A 23,248-nucleotide genomic window follows, 5' to 3' on the forward strand; every position below is an offset into this window, starting at 1 on the left:
TGGTAATTGATTAAATCGGAAAGGTGTGGAAAATGTCGGGTAAAACAAGGTTATCTTCTATCATGCCCTTCAGATTTTGCTGAACTACAACTGACAAAGGCTTTCTGTAATTATATTGGCAAGCAGCAACTGTTGCAAGGCTGGAATTTGGCCATTCCTGAACTTCTGCTCCACATGAGACTAGAAGGATTATATGGTGACTTCATACATACTTTTATCCCATATCAGACTTCAGCTGTAGTTAGAGATCTGCAATCATCGCTAGCAATTTAGTCAGATCCATTTGACTAAGAATTCCAGATCAAAGGATTGGGTGATCATGCTTACCTGACTGCAGCAGATGTCTTGTTATGTACAGCTGATAAAAATGGCAAATCTGAACACCGTCCAACTAATTAAAGAGCATATTACTGAATCTGTGATAAATATCTACATTTAGCAAAAAGAATGGGCTCACTAAAGTCACTTAGAAATGTTACTAAATAAGTAAAATAGTCACTTGAGTGACAGGAAAGATTAGATTTGCTCATGTTATTATCGGGGTACCATCACTATGCGCCTTATCAATGACAGCCTTCCCATTATGGATGCAGTAGATCCTAAAGTATGATAGAAATTCATTCCGGGTTAGTCCTTGTATTGTGACACATTCTAGACCATACATTCCCAAGCACAATGTTGGTTGGAGTTGTAGCAGATATAAAGCCAGGGGAGAGAAGAGCCTTTCAAGTAAAAGAATAATACTGAAAATGAGTTGTCTCATGTGGGCTTCACTTCATCTGATGAGTAAATTGTGTTGGGTCAGGCTGGATTGAACATGAACCCAGAAAGAAATATTTCTTAATACCATATTTTCCAAAATGTAGATCTACATTCAGATTTTCATTGTTCAAAAGGTTAATGGAGGGAAGTTAAATATGTGGAAGTTTCCAGCTCACAAGGGACTGAACTGCTTAGTCTGTAGACCTGTAGTTTAAAGTTTAGTGGAAGAGTAGAAAGGTGGTGTGATAATATACTTTGACCACATTTAAAGAGAACATTTCCACTTCAAAATACTCAATTTCTAGGGCTGGCCAGAATTTTAAGACAATAAAATAAACCGTGAATTACTACTAAATAAAAAATTGACTGATTTTGATAAAAACATGTAAATATTTATGATTTAAAATATTCAGTGAGTAATATAACTAGAACTGTGGTACTGAAGCAGCTCCAGAAACAAATGATGATAACATGGCCCTTTAAATTGTGGAAATGAAATACATTAGAGCAGTGCTGTCCAACTTCTGTAGTACCGAGGGCCGGAATTTTTTCTGGCCTACATGGTGGAGGGGCGATAATGGAAGCCAGTGTTATCCACTTCCTGTTTTAAACCACACCCACTATAAACAAGACCATGTCCACATTAATAGTGGTAACGCACAAAAAAATAAACAAATTGTTGGTGCTAACTGCAGGGATATCATCATATGCCTCATCCCATCCTGTGGATAACACAGCAACCCCCAGCACATGATTAAACACCTTAGGGGCCCCTAGCAACAATTTTCAAATGCAAACAAACCCCAAATACCAGGCTTATATTCCACAGGCAGAGCATGGCACACACAGGGAGCATAGGGTAGGCAGAGTATGACACTACAGTGAGCATAGGGCAGGCAGAGTGCAGCACACGCAGGGAGCATCGGGCAGGCAGAGTACAGCACACCCAGGGAGCATAGGGCAGGCAGAGTATGGCACATGCAGGGAGCATCGGGCAGGCAGAGTACGGCACATGCAGGGAGCATCAGGAAGGCTGAGTACGGCTTCCCATGGGTCGCCAGTTGGACAGCACTGCATTAGAGCATTCTTTTGTTTTCTAAAACTGTATGTTTGTTCTGAATTTTGTCTCTAAGAAGTCTATGAAAATCAGGAAAGGCAGTGTTCCAAAAGTGTCAGGAGAGTTATACTCAGGAATCTAAGCTGAGGGGCAATATTTCTTGGTAAGGAAAATCCATCTTTGATTCTCTAATAATGGATACAAGAGCTTATAGTAATGTCTTGGCTGTGTATGTCACTTCTCCACATACTCCAACAGAGATCCGAGATAAAGTGCAGTGATAACCGTCTGCTAAGTAATAGGATCCAGCCCAGAGAATGCTGGGTACTGTACTCTTTGCTGCCGGCTGTAACGGAGCCTCATCTTTCACCAGTGGTAGCAGGTGGCTTTTAATCAGCTGAACTGGGATAACGTTTGGTCTTCTCATTCTTTTTCTTCTCTTTTTTTTTTAAAGGAACTACAGAGTTTGAAGACAAGTTTCTCTAGCATGAAAGGACAAGTTACAGTAAGTTATTTAAGAATCATCTTAATGTATGTTGTATTTAATGCATGGAATAAAGTATCCCCGACTGTTAAAAGTAAGGATAATTGAATTTACAAAGGAGTTTCATGGCCATATAAAAGACAGAGGGCAACAAGCCATTTTTTAGGTTATGTTTCATCAAGTCATATAACGCACAAGTGGCACTACTGATGCAGTTGAACCAGTGAAGGATGTTTATTTTCTCATGAAAAAGTGGCTATGTTTCAGGCCTATACAGGGCCCTTTGTCATGAGCAAATAAACACTTCTCAGGTTCAACTGCATCAGTAGTGCCAATTATGTTTTTGTTTTGTCAAGATATTATTTTGGGCTCTACACCTGGCAGCACCTGACACGTGACATCACTAAACAGAGTTACTAACTGATGACATCACTAAACGTTGTTTATAAAGATATAGCTTCATGAATATTCATGGCTCTTGTATACATATATCCACATGCTCAGTTATTTACAAAAAAATGGTATATTGTTATTAGGGGCAGATTTATCAAAGGTCCTGGTGAAGTTTCGAAGTGAAAAACTTCGAATTTCAAGCTATTTTTTTGTGTACTTCACTAGGGAATAGTCATACTTCGATTCAAAGTTGAAAAAAAATTTGAAATTCGAAGGTGGAATTTTTTTGAGGTACTGTCCCTTTAAAACTTCGACCATTCGCCACCTAAAAGCTGCCAAAGTGCTGTTTTAGCCTATGGGGGGAAAAACTTCGAATCAAAGTAGATCGGAGTATGATCGAAGTACGATTCGACGTAGGCCAAATTCTGCCCACTTCGACCACCATTTGGTTGGTCTTTTTGAATTCGAAGTTCGAAGTTTTTTTAACTTTGACCTTCGACCTTTGATAAATATGTAGTAGTCTTCGCCACTAACTTTGTATAAAATATCTGCAAGAGTGAAGGAAAATATGTATGTTGGTATATTGGTTTTCATTTAGGGACATTACAGGAAAATCTGTTTAGAGCCAGAGATTGCAATGCCATTCAGTAGCAACAAAATGCTGTGTGTGCCATTGCCATTAATAGGGTGTCTCCAGTGAGCTCCAAAGATCCTGTGCTTTTGGCCAGTAATTGCTATGCATTTACCATTTTAAGGTATCAAGTTAAGAAATCTCGTAGTGATTCAGTAGGAATGTGGATCGGCACGATCCTGTCTGCCCTGCTTACAGATAGATGCATATCACTTGAAACTGCAGGACTGACAGATACCATACTAATTATAGATTACTAGACATTAAGCCCGTTAAATTAACGGGCGCTAGAACATATGTCGTCACATACCTCCCAACATTTCAGAATGGGTAACATTAGTAGGCAGGGCCCCCTTTGTAGCACTGGTGGCCAGGGGGTTAATGCTGGTGCCCAGCGGGTGTTAACATTGGTGGCCAGGGGGGGTTAACATTGGTGGCCAGGGGGGTGTTAACATTGGTGAGGTGCTTAGAATTGCATTTTCTTTATTTATTTGGGTGGCGGTGCCTTTCAGTCGGAATGCCAGCAGAGTAGATGCGATTTCCACTGTGTGGCCTGTGCAACTGTCAGACGTGCGATTAGAATGGTCAGTGTGAAGCCTGGGGAAGAAGTGGCAGTTGGATGGTATGTGGCCAGTGTAAGGGGGTAGAACGGGAGGGAGAGTTATGGGGATTAGTCTGGTGGTGGGATTTACCTCTCAGCGTGTTGCCTTCCTTCACTTCGGGGTCAAACTCAGCAGATAAGATCCGATGGATGCCGAACTTGAGGTCTTTGCTGGAGGGCGCTGGCTGGCTGCTCCCGTGCATTCTCGCTCTGCCAGAGACTCCGCAGCCGGTTCGGTTGGTAGTGGGGCAGAGGGGACAGTCTGTGGTGGAAGCCGGACTCAGGGGTGACCGGGGTGGGTCTGAGTGGGAAGCCAGCAGCAGACTGGTATTGGGCCGGGTACATGACCCCCACAGTCAGGGCTGAGTAGCATGGGGGGCTGTCGGGGTCGCCAGCGTGTAAAATGTCAGCGATACAGAAGGAGGGTTTCTTGGCAGTGTCCAGAGTTGCGAATCCCACGGCCCCACTCGCGGCTGCGCCAATGCAATATGCCGGCCACAGGTTCAAGTGGTAAGAGGCGTAAAACGGGGCCAATCCAGTGGCGTACATCTCTGCCCCCGACCCCGGGGAACACTGGGCACCCGATTATCTCTCACTTTGCAGGGGTCGCCGATCAGCTCGGGGCAATTAGATCTGTGGCCAAGTTGCTCTGGGCTGAGACCCCACAGATTCTCTATCCTCAGACTCCGCTAGACTTTGCAGGAACCGGCAAGAAGACAGATCGTGGGGCACATGCGCAGTAGCGCATTGGCACATGCGCAGTAGCGCATTTCCACGGACACAGCGTCTCCTCCTATCTCACCTTCCAGCGCTCGCTCCCGTCTCCAGGACCGGCACAGTATCTGTGAGCAAAGGGGGGCGGAGCCATGACGTGGGCGCGCCGGGCCGGATTACTCACTGCTGAAGGATAGCCCGAGCGGCCACAGTACACCCAGGCAGCTCTTCCACCACGGCCCAGGACAGAGTGGGAAGTGTCATCGTTTCTCCCATGCGTCTAGTCTACCTGCGGTGTCGTGTGGAGTGTGGAGAGTCTGCTGTTGCTATGTTGCTAGGAGACGGTCCGTGCTGCACATGCGCAGTAGCACATTTCCACTGCACATGCGCAGTAGCGCATTTCCACGGACACAGGGACGGACTGGACGCAGAGACACTTGGATTTTATTATTATAGATAAATAGAAATAAATGGATTATAGATTTAAAGGGGCTGTTCACCTTCCAAACACTTTTTCAGATTGTTCCCCAGAAATAAAGACTTTTTTCAATTACTTTCCAGGGACAAATATAACAAATGGATCAACTACTAAATGTATCAATTTAGAACAGTTTACGGGTTCGGCGACCCTTCTCCTCAGAGCTGCTTTAGAGGGTGAAAAATTATACTTTTCACTTAAGTATTAGAAAAATGACGACACAAAGAAAATAGAAAGAAATTGGAAACAGTAGTTATTTCTGTTGATCTATCTGAAAACAACTGGTTGTTTGAAGGCGAACAACCCCTTTAAGTATAAAAACTTGGAAAATGTTTGTAACAGTTGTCAAAATGTGTAGTTGATCAGTATAATGCATCTATAAAGGAGAAGAAAGTCCTTAGCACTACACTTTGGGGTTTGTTAATGCCTCGGCAGTACAATATTTCTGCTCCTTTTCATTTACACACCAATCTCCCCTTCACAGTCCCGGCTACTCTAGGGCCGTCTTTCTTTTTGTGTTATGTGCCTGGATAGGCCCAAACTGAAGTGATAATGAACTAAAGTACTATGAATATGTGCTTTATAATAATATAAAGAGTCCATTGAATGTAATGTACTCATAATCTTAAACTGTTAACAAGTATATTTAAGAGCTGAACTGTATTTGTAATCCTAAAATGCTCTATAATGAACCATTTATAGATGTGTGATTGTTCTTTATACTGAGCATGCCTGCATGGGCTAAACAGTTTCTTTTCATTTCCGACCTCTTGCAAAAGAATGTTATCTTTATGAAATACCATGAGAGAGGCCATCACTGTAACAGAGTGTGGGTGAAGCATTTATGTGCAGCTATTCTGGCCCTAGTTCAACTAGTGAGATCTAGCTCATGTTGAAGGGTAGAGCAAATATGTTTTTAAACATAACATTTACACTGGAAAAGAAACTGCTCTGGAACTATAAGCAATATGTTTGTTATTAAAAGTAAAACAAAAATAATTGAAGTTTCTTAATATCATTCCATAGCAAACAGAGCAAGACATGTTTTGTGTGTACTGTAAGCCCCTCTAATAGTTCAAATACCGGTTCATTCAAAAATGCCATAATAACTTCATTGCAGAAAAACACCACTATAATATGTTTCAGAAAAAAATGACTGTATAATAATTAAGGACAGGGGTCCTTAGGGTCTACTTAACCAAGATGTTGCTCATTGACAGTTGTGTTTGGGGTCGTTGTCTTGTCAAAACACCAATTTCAAGGGCATTTCCCCTTTGGCATAAGACAACTTGACCTCTTGAAGTATTTTGATGTATGTTAGTCAAGCGAAATTGGGGAAGTGCCGTGAAATAAAGGAAGTCATAGATGAAGGGCAGATAATATATGATTGACAGCTAAGACTTTTAGAAGAGTTTATGACTGGAATAGATATTTTAATAATTCATATTTTATAATTAATATTATTATAATATTTTCTTGTTGAAACTCCCATTCCAAGGACATTTCCACTTCAGCATAAGGCAACATGACCTCTTCAAGTGTTTTGATGTATTGAAACTGATCCATGATCCCTGGTATGTGATAAATAGGCCCAACACCACAGTATGAGAAACATCCCCATATCATGATGCTTGTGTCACCATGTTTCACTGTCTTCACACTGTACTATGACTTGAATTCAGTGTTTGGGAGTCGTCTGACAAACTGTCTGTTGCCCCTAGACCCAAATCTTGCTTTCATCAATCAAAATGTTGATGCCATTTGTCTTTAGGCCACTCAATGTGTTCTTGGCAAATTGTAATCTCTTCAACACGTCTTTTTTTTCAACAATGAGACTTTGCGAGGGATTATTGCCGACAGCTTGGCTTCACATAGGCGCCTTCTAATTGTAACAGTACTCACAGGTAACTTTACACCTTCTTTGATCTTCCTGGAGCAGATCATTGGCCACGTCTTTGCCATTTTGGCTATTCTTCTATCTATTTGAATGGTAATTTTCTGTTTTCTTTCACATCTTTCAGGTTTTGGTTGCCATTTTAAAGCATTTGAGATCATTTTAGCTGAGCAGCCTATCATTTTCTGCACTTCCTTATATGCTTCCCCCCCCATCAACTTTTTAATCAAATTATGCTGTTCTTCTGAACAATGTCTGGAACAACCCTTTTTTTTTCAAAATTGTATTTATTCAGAATTACAAGTTCAATAACAGGAAAAAAAAGTTATTGATGCCAGGTATTAGATCAACTTAATCAATATAGTAATATTAACATAAGTAAAACAAAGATCAAAGACTTTGTGACCAATAAAATAAAGATGTATCCATACTGATTTTATTAAAGAACAGTTTCAGCAGGTTTTTAATTTATGTGGGGTTGGTGGTGTTCACCCTTATTGTTTCAGTTATTGTTATCATTCCGGATAACTTGTTAATAGTCTGTTAATATGGTGACAGCTGTAGATGATTTTCTTACTATATCAGAATTTGTGAGTACTCCTTATGAACAATCCCGCTGCCCCTATATGCCTAAACTGTTTAATAATGTGCGGTGTGTTGAAAGATTTGTATTTTTCAGTTGTTTGTGGTAAAGTATATATTTTTTTATTTGTCAGAGTTTAAATCCAGTCAAGATGGAAAAATGTAATGAAGTTTTTGTTTTGTGAGATAGGCGGATGGCTTTTGTAGCTGCCGCTGCTAGTGGTACGGCCAGAGCTTTTTCTGCTGTAGTGGTACTTACATTGGATGAAAGTTTGCTAAAAATATCCCAAGTAGGTGTGACATTTAAAGTTTTTCCTAACAGATCTGTCCAGTGACCAGCGACATGTGACTTACTCTACTCTAATTTTCAGAGAGAAAAGCACTATAACCAGCATGCACAACATTTGCTGCCTTCCTTCTTAAATAAGGGCCCAAATTGACTCCTGTTTTTTCACAGAATAAATGACCTCACTAATTGAACTCCCCACTGCTTTTATTTTGAACAAGCTATTATTATTTTGAACACTGCTATTATTTGGAACAAGCCTCAATTAAAGATTCAGTTACACACAAATCAGCAGCATGCATGTCATGACTGTTGGATTTCTATTACTGTACTACACCTACTAGTAAATTATTTGCCATTTAGAAATATAATTTCTGCCAAAAGCAATGATTGATCAGGTGAGTGATGTTGGACTGCTATTATTCTGAGCACAACTGTAAATGAATGTTCATAAATGCTGAAAGCCCAAGCCCCCAATTTCACTTGACTTATACAGTAGAACCCCCATTTTACATCCCCTGATTTTAAGTTTTCCCTCATTTTACATTGTTTTTTTGTGGTCCCATATATATATATTATGCATAATATATTTCCCTGATTTTACATTTTCCTGGATCTTACACCATTTTTTTCTGGTCCCCTGAAAAACGTAAAATGGGGTTCTACTGTATTAGTAAAATAAAAAAGGGTTCACAAGTCTGCAGCTTGACCCCAAATCCTTGAGATATTCACACTAATTCCCAGACTACAAATGTTTAATCAAAACGGCAATTTCATTTGATTTTTTTAAAGCATAAGATTTGCAGCCAAGTAAGTTACAGCCTTATAAACTGGGAAGTCCTAATGCAGGTCTGCTCATGGATAGTTTGGCTTTCAGAGGACAAGAGCAGATTTGCTTTGCCGTGTGTATTTCTTGCCACCTATGTTTGCCAAGCTTTATCTGTCTTGATAAATAACGTGTTTCTGGCTAATGTGAAGGCTGGGTGTTGTTAAATAATAAAAATAGCTTAAAGATGTATTTTCCAAGAAAATTCCATTCTCTCACAACTATTAGAATTAAGGGTAATTTGAAAATAAATAGAAGATAATAAACTTGAGCAGCACAGTCACGCAGTGTTTAGCTCTACTGCCTAGCAAAACTCAAGATTCCAGGGGCTTTGTGCAAGGAGTTTGTATGTTCTTCCTATTCTTATTAGGCTTTCCTTCAATTATTTACACACACACACACACACACACACACACACACACACACACACACACACACACACACACACACACACACACACACACACACACACACACACACACACACACACACACACACACACACACACACACACACACACACACACACACACACACACACACACACACACACACACACACACACACACACACACACACACACGTCTTAAATGGAATATATATCCAACTGAAGTGGAAAAATGAGTAGATATTCCTTCATTCATAGAACTGGTTTATTTAAAGTAATATACTGCATGGTTCCAAAGAAGCATGTAATCTGAAGTATGTTTAAATTTCCAAGAATTTATTTGCTGAACCTTTTGCGCTAGTAAATAAACCTGAGGGGGTGCAGGCCCTGGCCCAATTGCACCCCCTGCTCCTCCGGTAGTTCCGCCACCGTTTGAGATGTAAAATGGTTTATTACTGTGCCGGCCTGACAGTTGCTGGCAGTCTGTTGGGCAGGTGAAATCTGTTTATTAACCGTCTAACTTACAAACATAGGTGCTATATTGCACCAGTGCAGTTCATAAACAAATTGCTGGTTAGTTGCTATGGGCAACTGTATTAATGCAATCTGACACCTATATTCATATTTAAATCTGACCAGTGCAAATCAAGGCAATTGTTCATGGATAAAGTTAACTAAAGGTGGTCATAGACACACCAATAATAGTTTTGTACAATATTCGATGTGTCTATGGTGGGTGAATGAGCCGACTGATATCGGCAGAAGATTTGGATAATTATCGGCTTGTCAATTGGGCTGCCTGGAAAATTTTGATCAGGCACCTTTGGAGGCACCCCGAACATTGGTCAGTGTTATGTGCTGAATTGTCAAATATTGGTAGAATTCTATTGTTTCTACCTGTATATCTGTACAATTAGTACTGAAAACAAACGATCCATGGGTCGTGGGAAAGAATGTAATTGTAACTTCTATTGCCACCTTAATCCAGATGTTAGTCTGGGACTCCAGTAGGGGAGTTATTTGCAGCAGAAGAAAAGTGTTAGATTGGGATAGCACACAACTGTTGCATTTTCAGCAGCTGATAGTAAAATGTAAACTGTTTTAAAATAAAAAAAATGTTGGATATTATCTATTATTTTTATACTTTTACAAATCAGATTCTTTTCAGAAAAGTTATTTCGCAGGAATGCATTCTGAGGTCATTAGGCCTAAACTGATGGCCACGTGCCATTGGGCTTGCACTTAAGCACTTATAAAAATTGTACACTATTAATAATATTAAGATTGACATTCATTTTTGTTGCTCGTTGAAGGGAACTTGGAGTCACATTCCTTACGCAATAATCCGTGTGTTCCACATCTGCATCCGCAGCTTCCTTGCCCGTTTGAAGGAAACTGTGTACATTGTCTTTGCCTGTTGCAACTGTTCCAAGTTATAAGTGGCCATTAATGACTGTGTCTATATAAACACTTTCGGTGTTGGACTGTATAGTAAGTGCTTTAAGTTGTCAACTTGCCCATTCAAGGAAATATTTTTTTGCTATTTATTTACATAAATGTTTTTACATTTGTAATGGCTTTTCCTCTTCTGGAACAACTGTAATAAGAAGAAACTGATATTTGTGAAAGTCTGTTTCTAATGAAATCAGTGTATACGGTGGGTACACAGGACACCCCTTTGCTTCTGCATGGACTCTCTGACACCTCACACCATAATGGTCGTAATAGCACCATTATTCTAAAGAATGTTCAGAAGTAATGATTTAGTTGAGATGCTAACTTTTTTTCCAGTACTTTTATTTTCTCTACAATGGTACTCAACTTTTTCTTTAATTATTATAAGACATTGGTGACACAACAGTGATGTTTTTGTTAGCACCCTGATGGAATTCTACTTGCCACTTGCATAAGTTCAATTCTTTGCAAACTAAACTGCAGCCTATTTTCATTTGTGGACACTTGAAGGGACACTAAAACTGTAAAGCAGTCCCACTAAGCCCCTTAGTTCTCTATAGTTAAGTTGAGAAGAAACATAATTACACATGGAAACAAATTCACCATTGAGAATTCAACTGACCAAAAACTTAATTACAGATGCAAGAGAATCAGCCAATGAGAATGCTGATTCCCAGCACTATACCATCCATCTTGATATTATATACAGCGATTATTGTGCCATTAAGGGGTCATTATATCATACTGGAATCTAACATGGGGCGGAAGAACAGACTTATTCAGTGCTGGAAAACTGTTTAATGCTTCCAAATTCAAATGCAGGAACAAAGAACATGGAGCTAGTTTTACATAGATCAGCTGAGATTCTCATTGGAGGATTATCTTGCATTGTAATTTTGCGGCAGGCCGTTTGGAGTGATCTTTCATAACCCTTATACTGATGCCAGTACCCACTACCACTTACTGTGTAATGTGCATGAAGTGCCAGTACCACTATCCAGTGTACTCTTAAAGGAGAACTAACCCCCTAGTTACAAAAGCCCCCCCTAACTGCCTGTTCGCCCCCTCCCCTCTCCCTCTACGCACTGTGAGTTAGTAAAAAAGAAGCCCCTGAAAAAAATCCTGACCCTAAAATGCAGAGCAGCGGAGTTTCCAGGTACCATCTTCTGCCCATTCACATTCTCTTCTAGTCTCAATGCAGACAGGAGCAAGCAAACTTGAGGCTCACCTAAAATGAACTCAAATGCTTTAAAATGGCAACCAAAACCTGAAAACTACCATTCGAATGGATAGAAGAATAGCCAAAATGGCTATGACTCTGCTAATGATCAGCTCCAGGAAGATAAAAGAAGGTCTGATGTTACCTGTGTACTGAGTACCTAAGTACTGTTACAATTAGAACACTCCTATGTGAAGCCAAGTCCCATTGTTGGAAAAAAAGATGTGCTAAAGAGATTACAATTTGCCAAAGAACACATTGACTGACCTAAAGAGAAATGGAGCAACATCTTGTGGAATGATGAAAGCTAGATTGTTCTTTTTGAGTCTAGGGGTCACAGACAGTTGGTCAGACACTGAATTCAAGCCACAGTACAATGTGAAGACAGTGAAACATGGTGACACAAGCATCTGATATGGGGATGTTCCTCATACTATGGTGTTGGGCCTATTTATCACATACCAGGGATCATGGATCAGTTTCAATACATCAAAATACTTGGAGAGGTCATGTTGCCTTATGCCAAAGAGGAAATGCCATTGAAATGGGAGTTTCAACAAGATAGCGACCCCAAACACACCAATAAACGAGCAACATCTTGGTTCCAGACCAACAAGATTGACATTGCCCAGTCCCTGGACCTTAATCCAATACAAGACTTGTGGGGTGACATCAAAAATGCTGTTTCTGAGGCAAAACTAGGAAATGCAGATGAATTGTGGAATGTAACAGGTGCCAGAAGTTGGTGGACTCCATGCAGCAGTTCTCAGAAACAAGGCTTATACAACTAAATATTAGTTCAGTCATTCAAAGGAAATAACATTTTTTAATATATTTTAAGTTTAGGGACCGTCTGAAGGGTCCTATCCTCAGCAGTCAGTGCAAGTAAAACGAAGGGGGGATTTCACTACATACAGTCAGATTTATTATAAAAACTGTACACATTTTTTAAATTCAAATATATTAGAGCTTTCTTTTTCATAAAAAAATTGAATTTTATTTTTTTGCCTTTATATCCCCTTTAAGTGTTATGCTCCCTGGAATTCTTGCTCAGAACTGGCACATTTGCAGTATAGGCAAGTTGCAAGGAGAAATATTTCTCATTATGACAAGTGAAATGAATGTCAACCTAAAAATGCAAATGTGTATGTTTTCTGGTCAAAACCTGCCCTGTAAGTAAGGACAGGGGTGCCTTACTGCACACAAGGGGTAGAATGGGGAGGTTTAGCCAGTATTGGCATTTCCTCTGCCGCATAATAGAAAGTATTGAAGTGGACCAGAAACATTAGTAATTTGTTGAATGCTTTAGAGCAGTAATCCCCAACCAGTGGTTGCTTACCAACCCCTTTGATGTTGCTCCCAGTAGCCTAAAAGCAGGTGCTTATTTTTAAATTTTTGGCTTGGAGACAAGTTTTGGTTGCATAAAAACCAGGTGTTTTGCCTCCTGTAGGCTTCCAGTCTACACAGGGATACCAAATAGCCAACCACAGCCCTTATTTGGCACCGCAGGGACTTGTGTGCTGCTCCCCAACTCTTTTTATTTTTTAATGTGGCTCACGGGTTAAAACGTTTTTACTGTTACATAAGTGTCTGTCAACTATAAAACAGGTTATATTTCCATAAATACATTCACTTACAAATCTGTAAAATGCTTCCATGAAAGGAGGGAATTTATTATCCAGAACTGTGCTCTGAAGGAGCATCACCTTGAAAGGTGCTTTCATATAGCAGCAGGATGTAGCAACACGACTATGGGTAATCACAAAATGGGCTTCGGAAAGCAGACTTTGACTTGTTGAAATAGAAGGTGTCAAAGCTGAGCCACAAGAGTCACAAACAGACACTGGCACTTAATAAATTAGTCATTTTTCCCCTTTTAGCACCAGTGGATTTATCTTTCTTAAACACTGCTGTTGTTTTGTGCTAGGAGAGTAATACCTTACTCCCCTTCCAGCCAGTAGGGTTACATAAGAACAATCATCTGCAAGCTGAGACTTTCCATCTGTTGCTGAATTTCATTTTCCTGCATTCATGAGTCAAAAGTTGGAAGTTGTAGACTGGAACGATTTGAAGAGGTACATTAAGGTTATGCACTTCAGATTTAAAAATATCCAGGCTACTTATACAATCTATTGGAATAAGATAGCAAAGCCTAGAAGAAGAAGGACCTTGGTGTACTTGAGGATAATACTCTTTAGCACTAATAAGCAACGGCAGTCTGCAGCAGCAACAAGCCAGTAAGCTGCTATTCTGCTTTAAATGGGGTATATGATATGATGATATCATACCTCCCAACTGTCCCTTTTTCGGAGGGACAGTCCCTCTTTTGACAGCTCAACCCGCAGTCCCTCATTTCTCTGCACTGAACAGCCAGAAAAAGAAACAAAGTTTCTCACTTGATTGGCTTTTAGCAGAGAGCCCAGAACAGCTAACAGGTGCAAATAAGATACTTTGTAACAATTTTGAGACACAAAAACACAGTTTAGATAAGGAGAAATATTTTCAAACTTTCATAACCTGCCAAATTTTGTAAAACAAACATGTTAATGAGGGGGTGTGGCCACTGAAAGGGGTGTGGTCAAAAAATTGCTGCGCTACATGCGGAAAAACATTTTTTGTCCCTCTTTTTACTTCCAAAATGTTGGGAGGTATGTGATATGATTTATGGATAGGTATGGATATTTTTTCCCTTTTACAAAGCACTGGTAATTCTAGATTTTTCAGTGAAGTTTTGCATTATTTTTAAAAAATAACTACTGTAAGACAGTACAGAAGATGGTATGGAAAATCTCAGATATGAAGAAAGGCTAGCCAAGCCAATTCACTCTAAACCAGTCTTCAATTACTGCAGGTGCTGGGTCAAAGCATGTTATGTATAGTTCAGAAGAGCCCACAAAAATCAGTGAACTATCACATTTCATTATTCCTACTTGTGCACCAAGTATAATTTTGGAGAGAGTACCCCTATAATGAGCGAGTAACATCAAACAGCTCTCCATTTTTTTTTTTTTTTTTTTTTCTACCCGAATGTACAGTTACAGGGACTGACCAGCAAATGGCGCTGTTGATAAAAAATTCATTATGTTAAGAGTTAATAAAAAGTAAAATAGTTCTGAAACTAAAAAAAAAAATCTAATTGCAAATATTTACATATCCATAAAAAAAGGGTTAGGTGCCTGAGCAAGTGAGAAAATGCAAGGCTACAAGAAAAACTTTTTTTATTTTTTTGAAAGACAAACTAGAGACTTCTTTGGATGGGACCATTTTGCCTTTCTCTGAATCAGCTTATTAGGTAGCATTTGTTGTATTCATATGTACTTCTGTAAACACCTTATTAAATCAGAGCAGAGCTCTCTTGTGTTACCTCTTATGTCTCTCAATATTTGTATTTTAGCTGTATGTTTAATGTTCTTTTGTACAGCACTGCAAATGTTTGTCAGCTACCTTTCATCTGAATCTTGGAGTGTTAGGTGACAATGCTAACATGTTGTGTTTACATAGTGTAACTTAGATATAATTTGAGACATTTTTTCAGTATCACTAGGATTGCCTTCTTTGTTCTTTAGAGATGAAACAAGGATGTTAAGGGGTAGCTGGTGACACCATAGGATGCAGTTTTGATGTGGCAGTTAGTGATTGGCTGGATTCTGCATCACTCAGGGCAGAGTCCTTTTGGGCTTTCAATCCCTTGAATATGGACAAGCAGTTTTGAATCAGACATTCTATGTAAAAACCGAACTGTGTGGTTCAAACCCGAGGATGGCTAAATGAAAGGCAGGCAGTTCACAGCACATTTAACATTGATTCTTATTCTATTTAAGAATAGATCAACTTGTCTTGTAAAATAAATAACCAACGTCAGTTGGTGCCATGCAGCTAACTTCTTACCTAATGTGCAGAGATTTATTCTTCTTTGGGCCCTGAGCTGTGCCTTGCCTTTCAAATCCTAGCCCCAGTCATACAACCATTTCACCTCCATGACACTAAGCCCCCTGGAAATCATGGACTCAGGATATGGATAGACTTATGGGTGAAGGATGTGTGGAACATTGGCATTGACTAATTTACATGGCGCTGATATATATGGTCATATAGTGAGAGTAGCTTTGCATGCTGCAGGCTGTTTCTCCAGCTAAAGGTGGCCATACACGGGCCGATAAAAGCTGCCGACAGCCCGAGTCGGCAGCTTATTGGCCCGTGTATGGGGGCCCCCGACGGGCTTCCCCAATCGAGATCTGGCCGAAAGTCGACCAGATCTTGATCATATGGGACTAAAAATCGCGGCTGCATCTGTACGTTGATGCGGTCCCGCGATCCGACCGCCTGTTCCTGTTCGTTAGGATCCGATCGTTGGGCCCTAGGGCCCACGATCGGATCAGCCCGATATTGCCCACCTCAAGGTGTATGGCCACCTAAACTCAACTGTGTGCCAGTGTCTCTCAAAGCCCGTTATTAGGAGACAAACATATACAGAAACACATCTAGACTGTCTTTGATCAATGGAGATTTTACAAACCATTTTATTGCAACCGACTGAGCCCTTAATATTGAAATTAGATAGGATTCCTGTTATTCTCTTTAAAAAGCATTTAGCACCCATCATATATCTCTGCAAGGAGACCAAACTAATGTGGAATGCAGAGCAAATAAGAAACCATGCATATTTCTTGCTAATTTTGCCATTTAAATACACATTTGGTGAGAAGTACTGATGATTTTCACAAGAAATAGCCTCAGGGATATACGCTCCAGCAACTGCTAAACATTTCCTGCCCCAGGGAGTAAGAGAAACAGAAATGCATTTAGCTGGGTTGCGTCAGTATCGAGGCTTGGTAGGAATGTACGGGCAGTTTCAAGCGGTGAAAACACACACAGCTTTTCAGGGAACTTATGCGCTCACATCCCATAATTTGAGTGTATAGGTTCAGTACCTTCTGTAAACAAACACTGATCAAGGTCTGTGCATTCTGTAGTTATACAAAGTTACTATTCAGATGGAAGAACTCCTGTAAATATGCCTGCTGGTATAAGCCAATTAAATATTCCCATCTAAAGCTAAAACTAATGCTAGATTTCTAGTCTATAGATTTTTTTCTGTATAAAATCATCATTTTACTAGACTCCAGCCCATAAACAAGTTGCCAATCACATGTAATGCAACTACTCAGAATTAAAGGGCCATTATATCTTCATTTTTATTGTGCCTATTGATTTATTATTTAAATATGTGTATTTTACTTTTGTTTTATGTCACTTAGCTTCTATCTGTATGTTACTGGCTTAGCTTGCACTTAAACCATTATCTGGCTAGCAGGCTTACCATGTGCTTCTTTATCAGCCTGTTGTCACTCAAATCCCCACTTATAACTCTGCCTCCCACTCGGTTGCCCCCCTGGCTAATATTTCATTGGCCTAGCCAATAAATCACCAGCTAGAACTGGGACCACTATCACACATTTTTGTATCGGTCATGTCAATGCCAGTAAAGTTGTAATTGTCCGTACTTTTCTTCCCTCCCTATAGTGTTTTGCTTCCATATGCTTTTAAAGGAGAACTAAACCCTAAAAATGAATAGGGCTAAAAATGCCATGTTCTATATACTGAACTTATTGAACCAGCCTAAAGTTTCAGCTTGTCAATAGCAGCAATGATCCAGGACTTTAAACTTCTTACAGGGGGGTCACAATCTTGGAAAGTGTCTGTGACACTCACATGCTCAGTGGTCTCTGAGTAACTGTTGAGAAGCTAAGCTTAGGGGTCGTACACAAATTATCAAGCAGAAAATGAGGTTTGTCTGTAATATAAGCTCATGCTACAGGGCTGATTGCACTGGTTTCTGTGCTGCCATGTAGTAATTATCTGTATTAATTATAATCAGCCTTATTTTGTGACATTTATATTGTACTGTATATTTTGAATGGGTCCCTAAGCTCAGTAAGTGACAGCAGCACAGAGCATGTGCAGTGAATCAGCAATAAAGAAGATTGGGAGCTACTGGGGCATCTTTGGAGACACAGATCTTCCCTGCTAAAAGGGCTGTGGTTGCCTTGGGCTGGTACAGAAGCCCAAAACATAATGTACAACATTTCTAGCTACTTCTTAAGTTAAACTTTCCTTGTCCTTTAAACCATTCTCATCTACCAATACTTACATTCTCCAAGCCTCCCTCTATTTATCATTCCCATCCAAAAAAAAATCACAGACCCACCTGCTGATGTCACAGACCTACACTATCCCCCTGCCCCCATAATGTCAGTGATGAATCCATCTGAAAGGTAGCAATCCTATTCCTGATCAACTCACCAATTTTCTAATTCCGCCTTTTACTATACTTCCCCACCACCTCAAAGTCCCATCCCCTGCCCTATCAACTCTTCAGGAAAGGTGGCAACACTATCTATGATGTAGGAGGGGAGTGGGAATGTAGAATGCTATGGGACATGTCCAGCCAGTGAATGGAAATCTTGGTAAAAAGGAAGAACACTGGAAACACACAAGGGGTAATTTACAAACGCTAAGGCAGTGTGCAAAGTGCAAAAAATGTAATGTAATGTGCTAATGCCGGACAGCAGCACTAGTTGTGTTAATACTAGATGTATAGGCAAGTGTTAGTACCAGGTGAAGAGCCCCTGTTAGTAGAGTGCAGGCCTTATTGCCATTGTCCACTGTTTCCAGAAAATGACTGGCAGATCTTCTGTGTGACTGGAGTTATGGATGCAGTTTTCAAATGTATAAAAAGTTTCTCAGCAGCATGCCTTCTTCAATTCTCCCGTGGCGCCCTCTGGATGTTTGGCTTAAAATCTCTGTACAGTATAAACATGAAAGAATAGGAATTCACTACATAAATCAAATTGTGGCGTGAAATAAAGGACAAGGAGCCAGGTAACTGCACACATTGCACTGCGAGCAAGAGGTCCCAATGTGATATTCTGTACTGTCCCCTTTAACCAGTGTTGTTATTAACAACATGAAATCTAGATGAATGTAAAATACAATGTTGGCATCTGACCTGTACTTTACAGAGGGACATAGTAACTAACTTTGTAATTTGCTTTAACAAAATGCTTGTGTAATTATTCATGATTTTTGCATTTCAAGAAGATAAAGTATTTTTTTTAACTGAATTGTCTTCATTTATTATAGGGATGCACCGAATCCACTATTTTGGATTCGGCCGAACCCCCGAATCGTTTGTGAAAGATTCGGCCGAATACAGAACTGAATCCTAATTTGCATATGCTAATTAGGGGTGGCAAGGGGTAAACATGTTTCACTTCCTTGTTTTGTGACAAAAAGTCACGTGATTTCCCTCCCCACCCCTAATTTGCATATTCAAATTTGGATTCGGTTCGGCCGGGCAGAAGGATTCGGCGGAATCCGAATCCAGCTGAAAAAGCCTGAATCCCGAACCGAATTCTAGATTCGGTGCATCCCTAATTTATTAGCTCTGCATACTTAAAGTCAATTAAAATATTTGCTGAAAAACTTGGCCATAAAATCTTTGAATTGGTTTGCATGTTTATAGAGGCGCAAATATACTTTTTTCTTTTCTTTTTGCTAATCTGCATCACAACAGACACAATGAGGCTCGTTTATCAACATTGGGAAAATGTCGAGTAGCTCATTCACTCCGATACACTTGCATGTAATGTGTGAAAAAGGCCACTCACTGCAAGATCTGCAAAAAAAGTGTCAAAAAAAATTCTCCATAATGCAAAGTCTCTCGTTTCTTTGCTGAAATAGAGTGTTGATGCCAGAGCCGACATAAGTTCATAGAAATGAATACTAGTCAAAAAAGAACTATTGCTCATTTTAATTTTTTTATTATACGTGTTTAAACCTCGCACATTATACATGAAAAGTATACATGGACTGAAAAGTAATATATTCACAACCAAGACTTGCATTCATTCTGTCATTATTTTTGCTGTGACAAAATTGTGGTCAATATTCGTCCATAAATGCTTCTTTATTTTTGTTCTCAAGGTCCAAGGTGCCAGTTTTAGAGGATGGAAGGAAGTGACCTCTATATTCAACAAGGATGATGAACAGCAGCTGCTAAAAGGAGCTAAATGTCCTAAATCTAAAGTGTAAGTTGAATGTACTGTTTAGCCCTCCAGATGGATCTCTTTTCCTTCCTAATTAGTACATGCGCCAATTCAGTTGACCATCCTTCTCACAAGATTCCATTGAGTTTAGTCAAACTTACTTGCAAATTTCAAGAATAATGTGCATTTTTGGACACGCTTCACCATGTTTTTTTGCTACCCCCCCCCCACACACAATTCCATAGTTATTGCAACCATGATGTTTACATCTGAGGCAATTGCGTCAAAACTCTTCTGACATCCATTATTTCTGCACTTCAGTTTGTTCTATATTGTTTGTGACCCTTTTGCTTGACCTTCATAATTATCATTGTCATTTGGTTTTAATCCTAAAAGTACTTAATAGGCAATTTAGGTGATACCAATTTTTATCTCACTTAAGTCTCTTTTTTTTTTATCTCATTGTTTCCTCTGATCATTGTCTGCTGTTTCTTTCAAGTAAATCCCTTGTTTCTCTCATCATAGTCACTTCTCTCCTCCCTTTAATATCTATATCCAGTTTATTTGGTTTCCTAAATCTTGTTTATAATGCATTTCTATTGTACATTCTAAAAAGCATTCAGAGTGCCATCCCGCCGGCAATTTAGATTCTAGCCAGCGGGAAGGCAGTTCGGGGCAGATCGAGTCGCCCGAAGAAGAAGCGGTTTGTCGATGGGCGAAATAGCAGCGTTTGTCTCTACCCTTAAGCCATAAGAGCTGTATGACATTCAGCCATTTGATGAGCTGCTTTTAATCAGGAATGCACCAAATCCACTATTTTGGATTCGGCCAAACCCCGATTCCTTTGTGAAAGATACGACCGAATACCGAACCGAATCCGAACCCTAATTTGCATATGCAAATCAGTGAGGGGGAGGAAAAAAGAGAGACAAATCCTGGCCGAATACGGAACCGAATCCTGGATTCGGTGCATCCCTACTTTTAATGATGTCTTTTTTTTTTTTTTTATCTTTGTTACAGAATATCTGCAAAACCAAAAGAAGATATAAAGACAGAAAAGAAAGCTGGCTTTTGGGACAGTTTAGCAATAAAACAGAACATTCAGCCAAAGAAAGCAGATGAGATTGAGGGCTGGGAACCTCCACAAATAACCGTAGAGGAGTCTCCATCCTTTCCTGATGATGTATTAGATGATCCCAATTCCTGGCCGGGCTGGGAGGATGAAACCAAAGGATCCACAAAATATACAAACCTGACAAGTTCAGGAAATAGCTCCAGGTGGAGCATAAAATCAGCGGGGAAACTGGTTAGTATTCGAAGGCGGAGTAAAGGAAACCTGACCGAGAACTGGGAGGAGTTAGAATGAAAACCACGGCAAGCGAGCAATATGCAATATCCTTCCACTGTGAGGCTGCAGGTTTCATGATTTTCATGTCATTTTATACCAAATTCTATTAAGTATTGATACCTACTTTTATATTTATCTAGATCCTACAGAAATAAATTTGCACTTCTACTGTCTTCAAGTGATTTAACAGAGCCGTTCTGAGAAACAGCTGTGAAAGGCGAGGGTGCTTCTTGTAAAAAGGAAATTTGGTCATACCAAAAAAATAAGATTTTCTCTGTGAATGTATACACTGGCTGTAAAATAGACTGAATTAGACTGTTACCATTTAAGGCAGGGATGTGAGACAGGCAGCTTCCAGCTGTTGCTGAATTGCATATTAATTCCTGCTAGCTTCAGTGGTGTGAGAGGAGGTGTAGTTCAGCAACAGCTTTATGGCAAGAGGTTTATGGGAGATGTATGTGCGCAACAGATTGAAAGTCTCAAGCCCGGCATCCATGAGATAGGGTTATTTGCCTTGCACATTAAACTGTCAAGTGCCTGTATTTCACCTCGCTAATGTATTTTTGATGCACAGCTTAATTTATTCATAAATTAATTTAGTCCTGTTTTAAACAACTGGCTTCTTTTTAATGATGTGTTATAGAAGTAAAGCCAAGTATCAAGTATATATGTGCAATGTTAATTTCCAGTATATGTCTGCTGTAATAAGTATTATTTTTAAGGACTAGGTAAATAATACAAACCCTCTAAGGCAACGGTGGAAAGTGGAAGCACTCCAGGCTACAAAGAAAAAAATATAATACGTTTAAATCCAATGGAAGTGCAACTGATTTATCCTATTAATCAATGCACATTCCCTGGTCCCGTCTCACAATAAATTCAATATATATGCAAGTGCATGTGTGAATAAAGACAGGGGTTTTTAGTTACATAAAATTGGTAAGCCACCATACCACGTCAAGGTAAACCCCATACGGTGGTCCTTAACTGTTTACCTCTGGCCAATAATATAAAAGCAGTAGTCCTTGGGATCAATGTCTCCTGACCTTGAGTTTGGTTTTAATGAGATCCTCCCACTAGCTGCTGCAGCTTTTAAAGGGAGAGATTGTCCAAACCAACACCCATTTTTAAAGGTATGGGACCACTTTAGTTGAAGAGGCGGGTAGGGGGCGCTATTACAAACCACTGAGAGCATCGCCCGCTCCAGGCTACATAACTACAAGGGGAGGGAAAGTGGAAACTGTTTAGCTGTTGCTGATTTTACAGCATCCAGTTCACCAGCAGCTGGAGATCTACAGGTTCGATGTTTGAGAAGAATTTTGATACAGTTGCTGCTTTTGAAAACTACAACTTCCAACTTACTCATGGCTGGTTCTTCAGGAATTTTGGGAGATGCAGCTAACAAAAGCTGGAGGACCAAGGCTTGCTCTAAAATATCAAACAAAGTTGAGGTGTTACTGGGCTTTTCTGTATTCCTGTGAAGTTGATATGAATTATTTCTCTCATACAGGGGCGCAACAACCATGAGTCAAGTTGAATTTACTCACAATTTACATGGGCGGCAAAAAGCATTTTTAAACAGGAAATTTGGCTTTTCAACTGCAGGGGTCCCCAACCTTTTTCACCCATGAGCAACATTCAGATGTAAATAGAGTTGGGGAGCAACACAAGCATGAAACAAGTTCATGGGTTGCCAAATAAGGGCCGTGATTGGCTATTTGGTGGTACCTATGTGAACTGACAGCCTACAGGAAGTTCTGTTTGGCAGTGCAGCAGCTATTTATGCACCAAAACTGAGCCTGGAATTCAAAAATAAGCACTTGCTTTGAGGCCACTGGGGGCAACATCCAAGGGTTTGGGGAGCAACGTGTTGCTCACGAGTTACTGGTTGGGGATCATTGTTCTAGTGCATGAGAGTGCAATTGTGCTCTCTGCACTAACGATGCTAGATGGAAGATGAGGGGGCTGCATCACAAGACCCACCTCAGGGCAGCTTAGGGGCCCGCATCGCCCCTGCTCTCATATCTTTTTTGCCACACTAGTTGTGCAGATCAAACTCCAGCATTCCTTCACCTGCTTTACT

General features: G+C 40.0%; 1 protein-coding gene across 2 annotated transcripts in view; it reads left to right on the plus strand.

The window, feature by feature from the left end:
* Nucleotides 1-21,338, plus strand: part of tdrp.S (testis development related protein S homeolog) — a 67,483-nt gene extending 46,145 nt beyond the window's left edge. The window contains exons 4-6 of one of the 2 annotated variants that reach the window (XM_018265574.2): nucleotides 2,274-2,324; nucleotides 19,756-19,859; nucleotides 20,838-21,338. In XM_018265574.2, the coding sequence (XP_018121063.1) occupies nucleotides 2,274-2,324; nucleotides 19,756-19,859; nucleotides 20,838-21,183 (501 nt within the window). In that variant the 3' untranslated portion in view covers nucleotides 21,184-21,338. The remainder of the gene's footprint in view (nucleotides 1-2,273; nucleotides 2,325-19,755; nucleotides 19,860-20,837) is intronic. The other variant, XM_041564738.1, reaches the window with a different exon arrangement.
* The last annotated feature ends 1,910 nt before the right edge of the window (nucleotides 21,339-23,248 follow it).

This window comes from Xenopus laevis, chromosome 5S, assembly GCF_017654675.1.
Source record: "Xenopus laevis strain J_2021 chromosome 5S, Xenopus_laevis_v10.1, whole genome shotgun sequence".
In the NCBI taxonomy this organism is placed as follows: Eukaryota; Metazoa; Chordata; class Amphibia; order Anura; family Pipidae; genus Xenopus; species Xenopus laevis.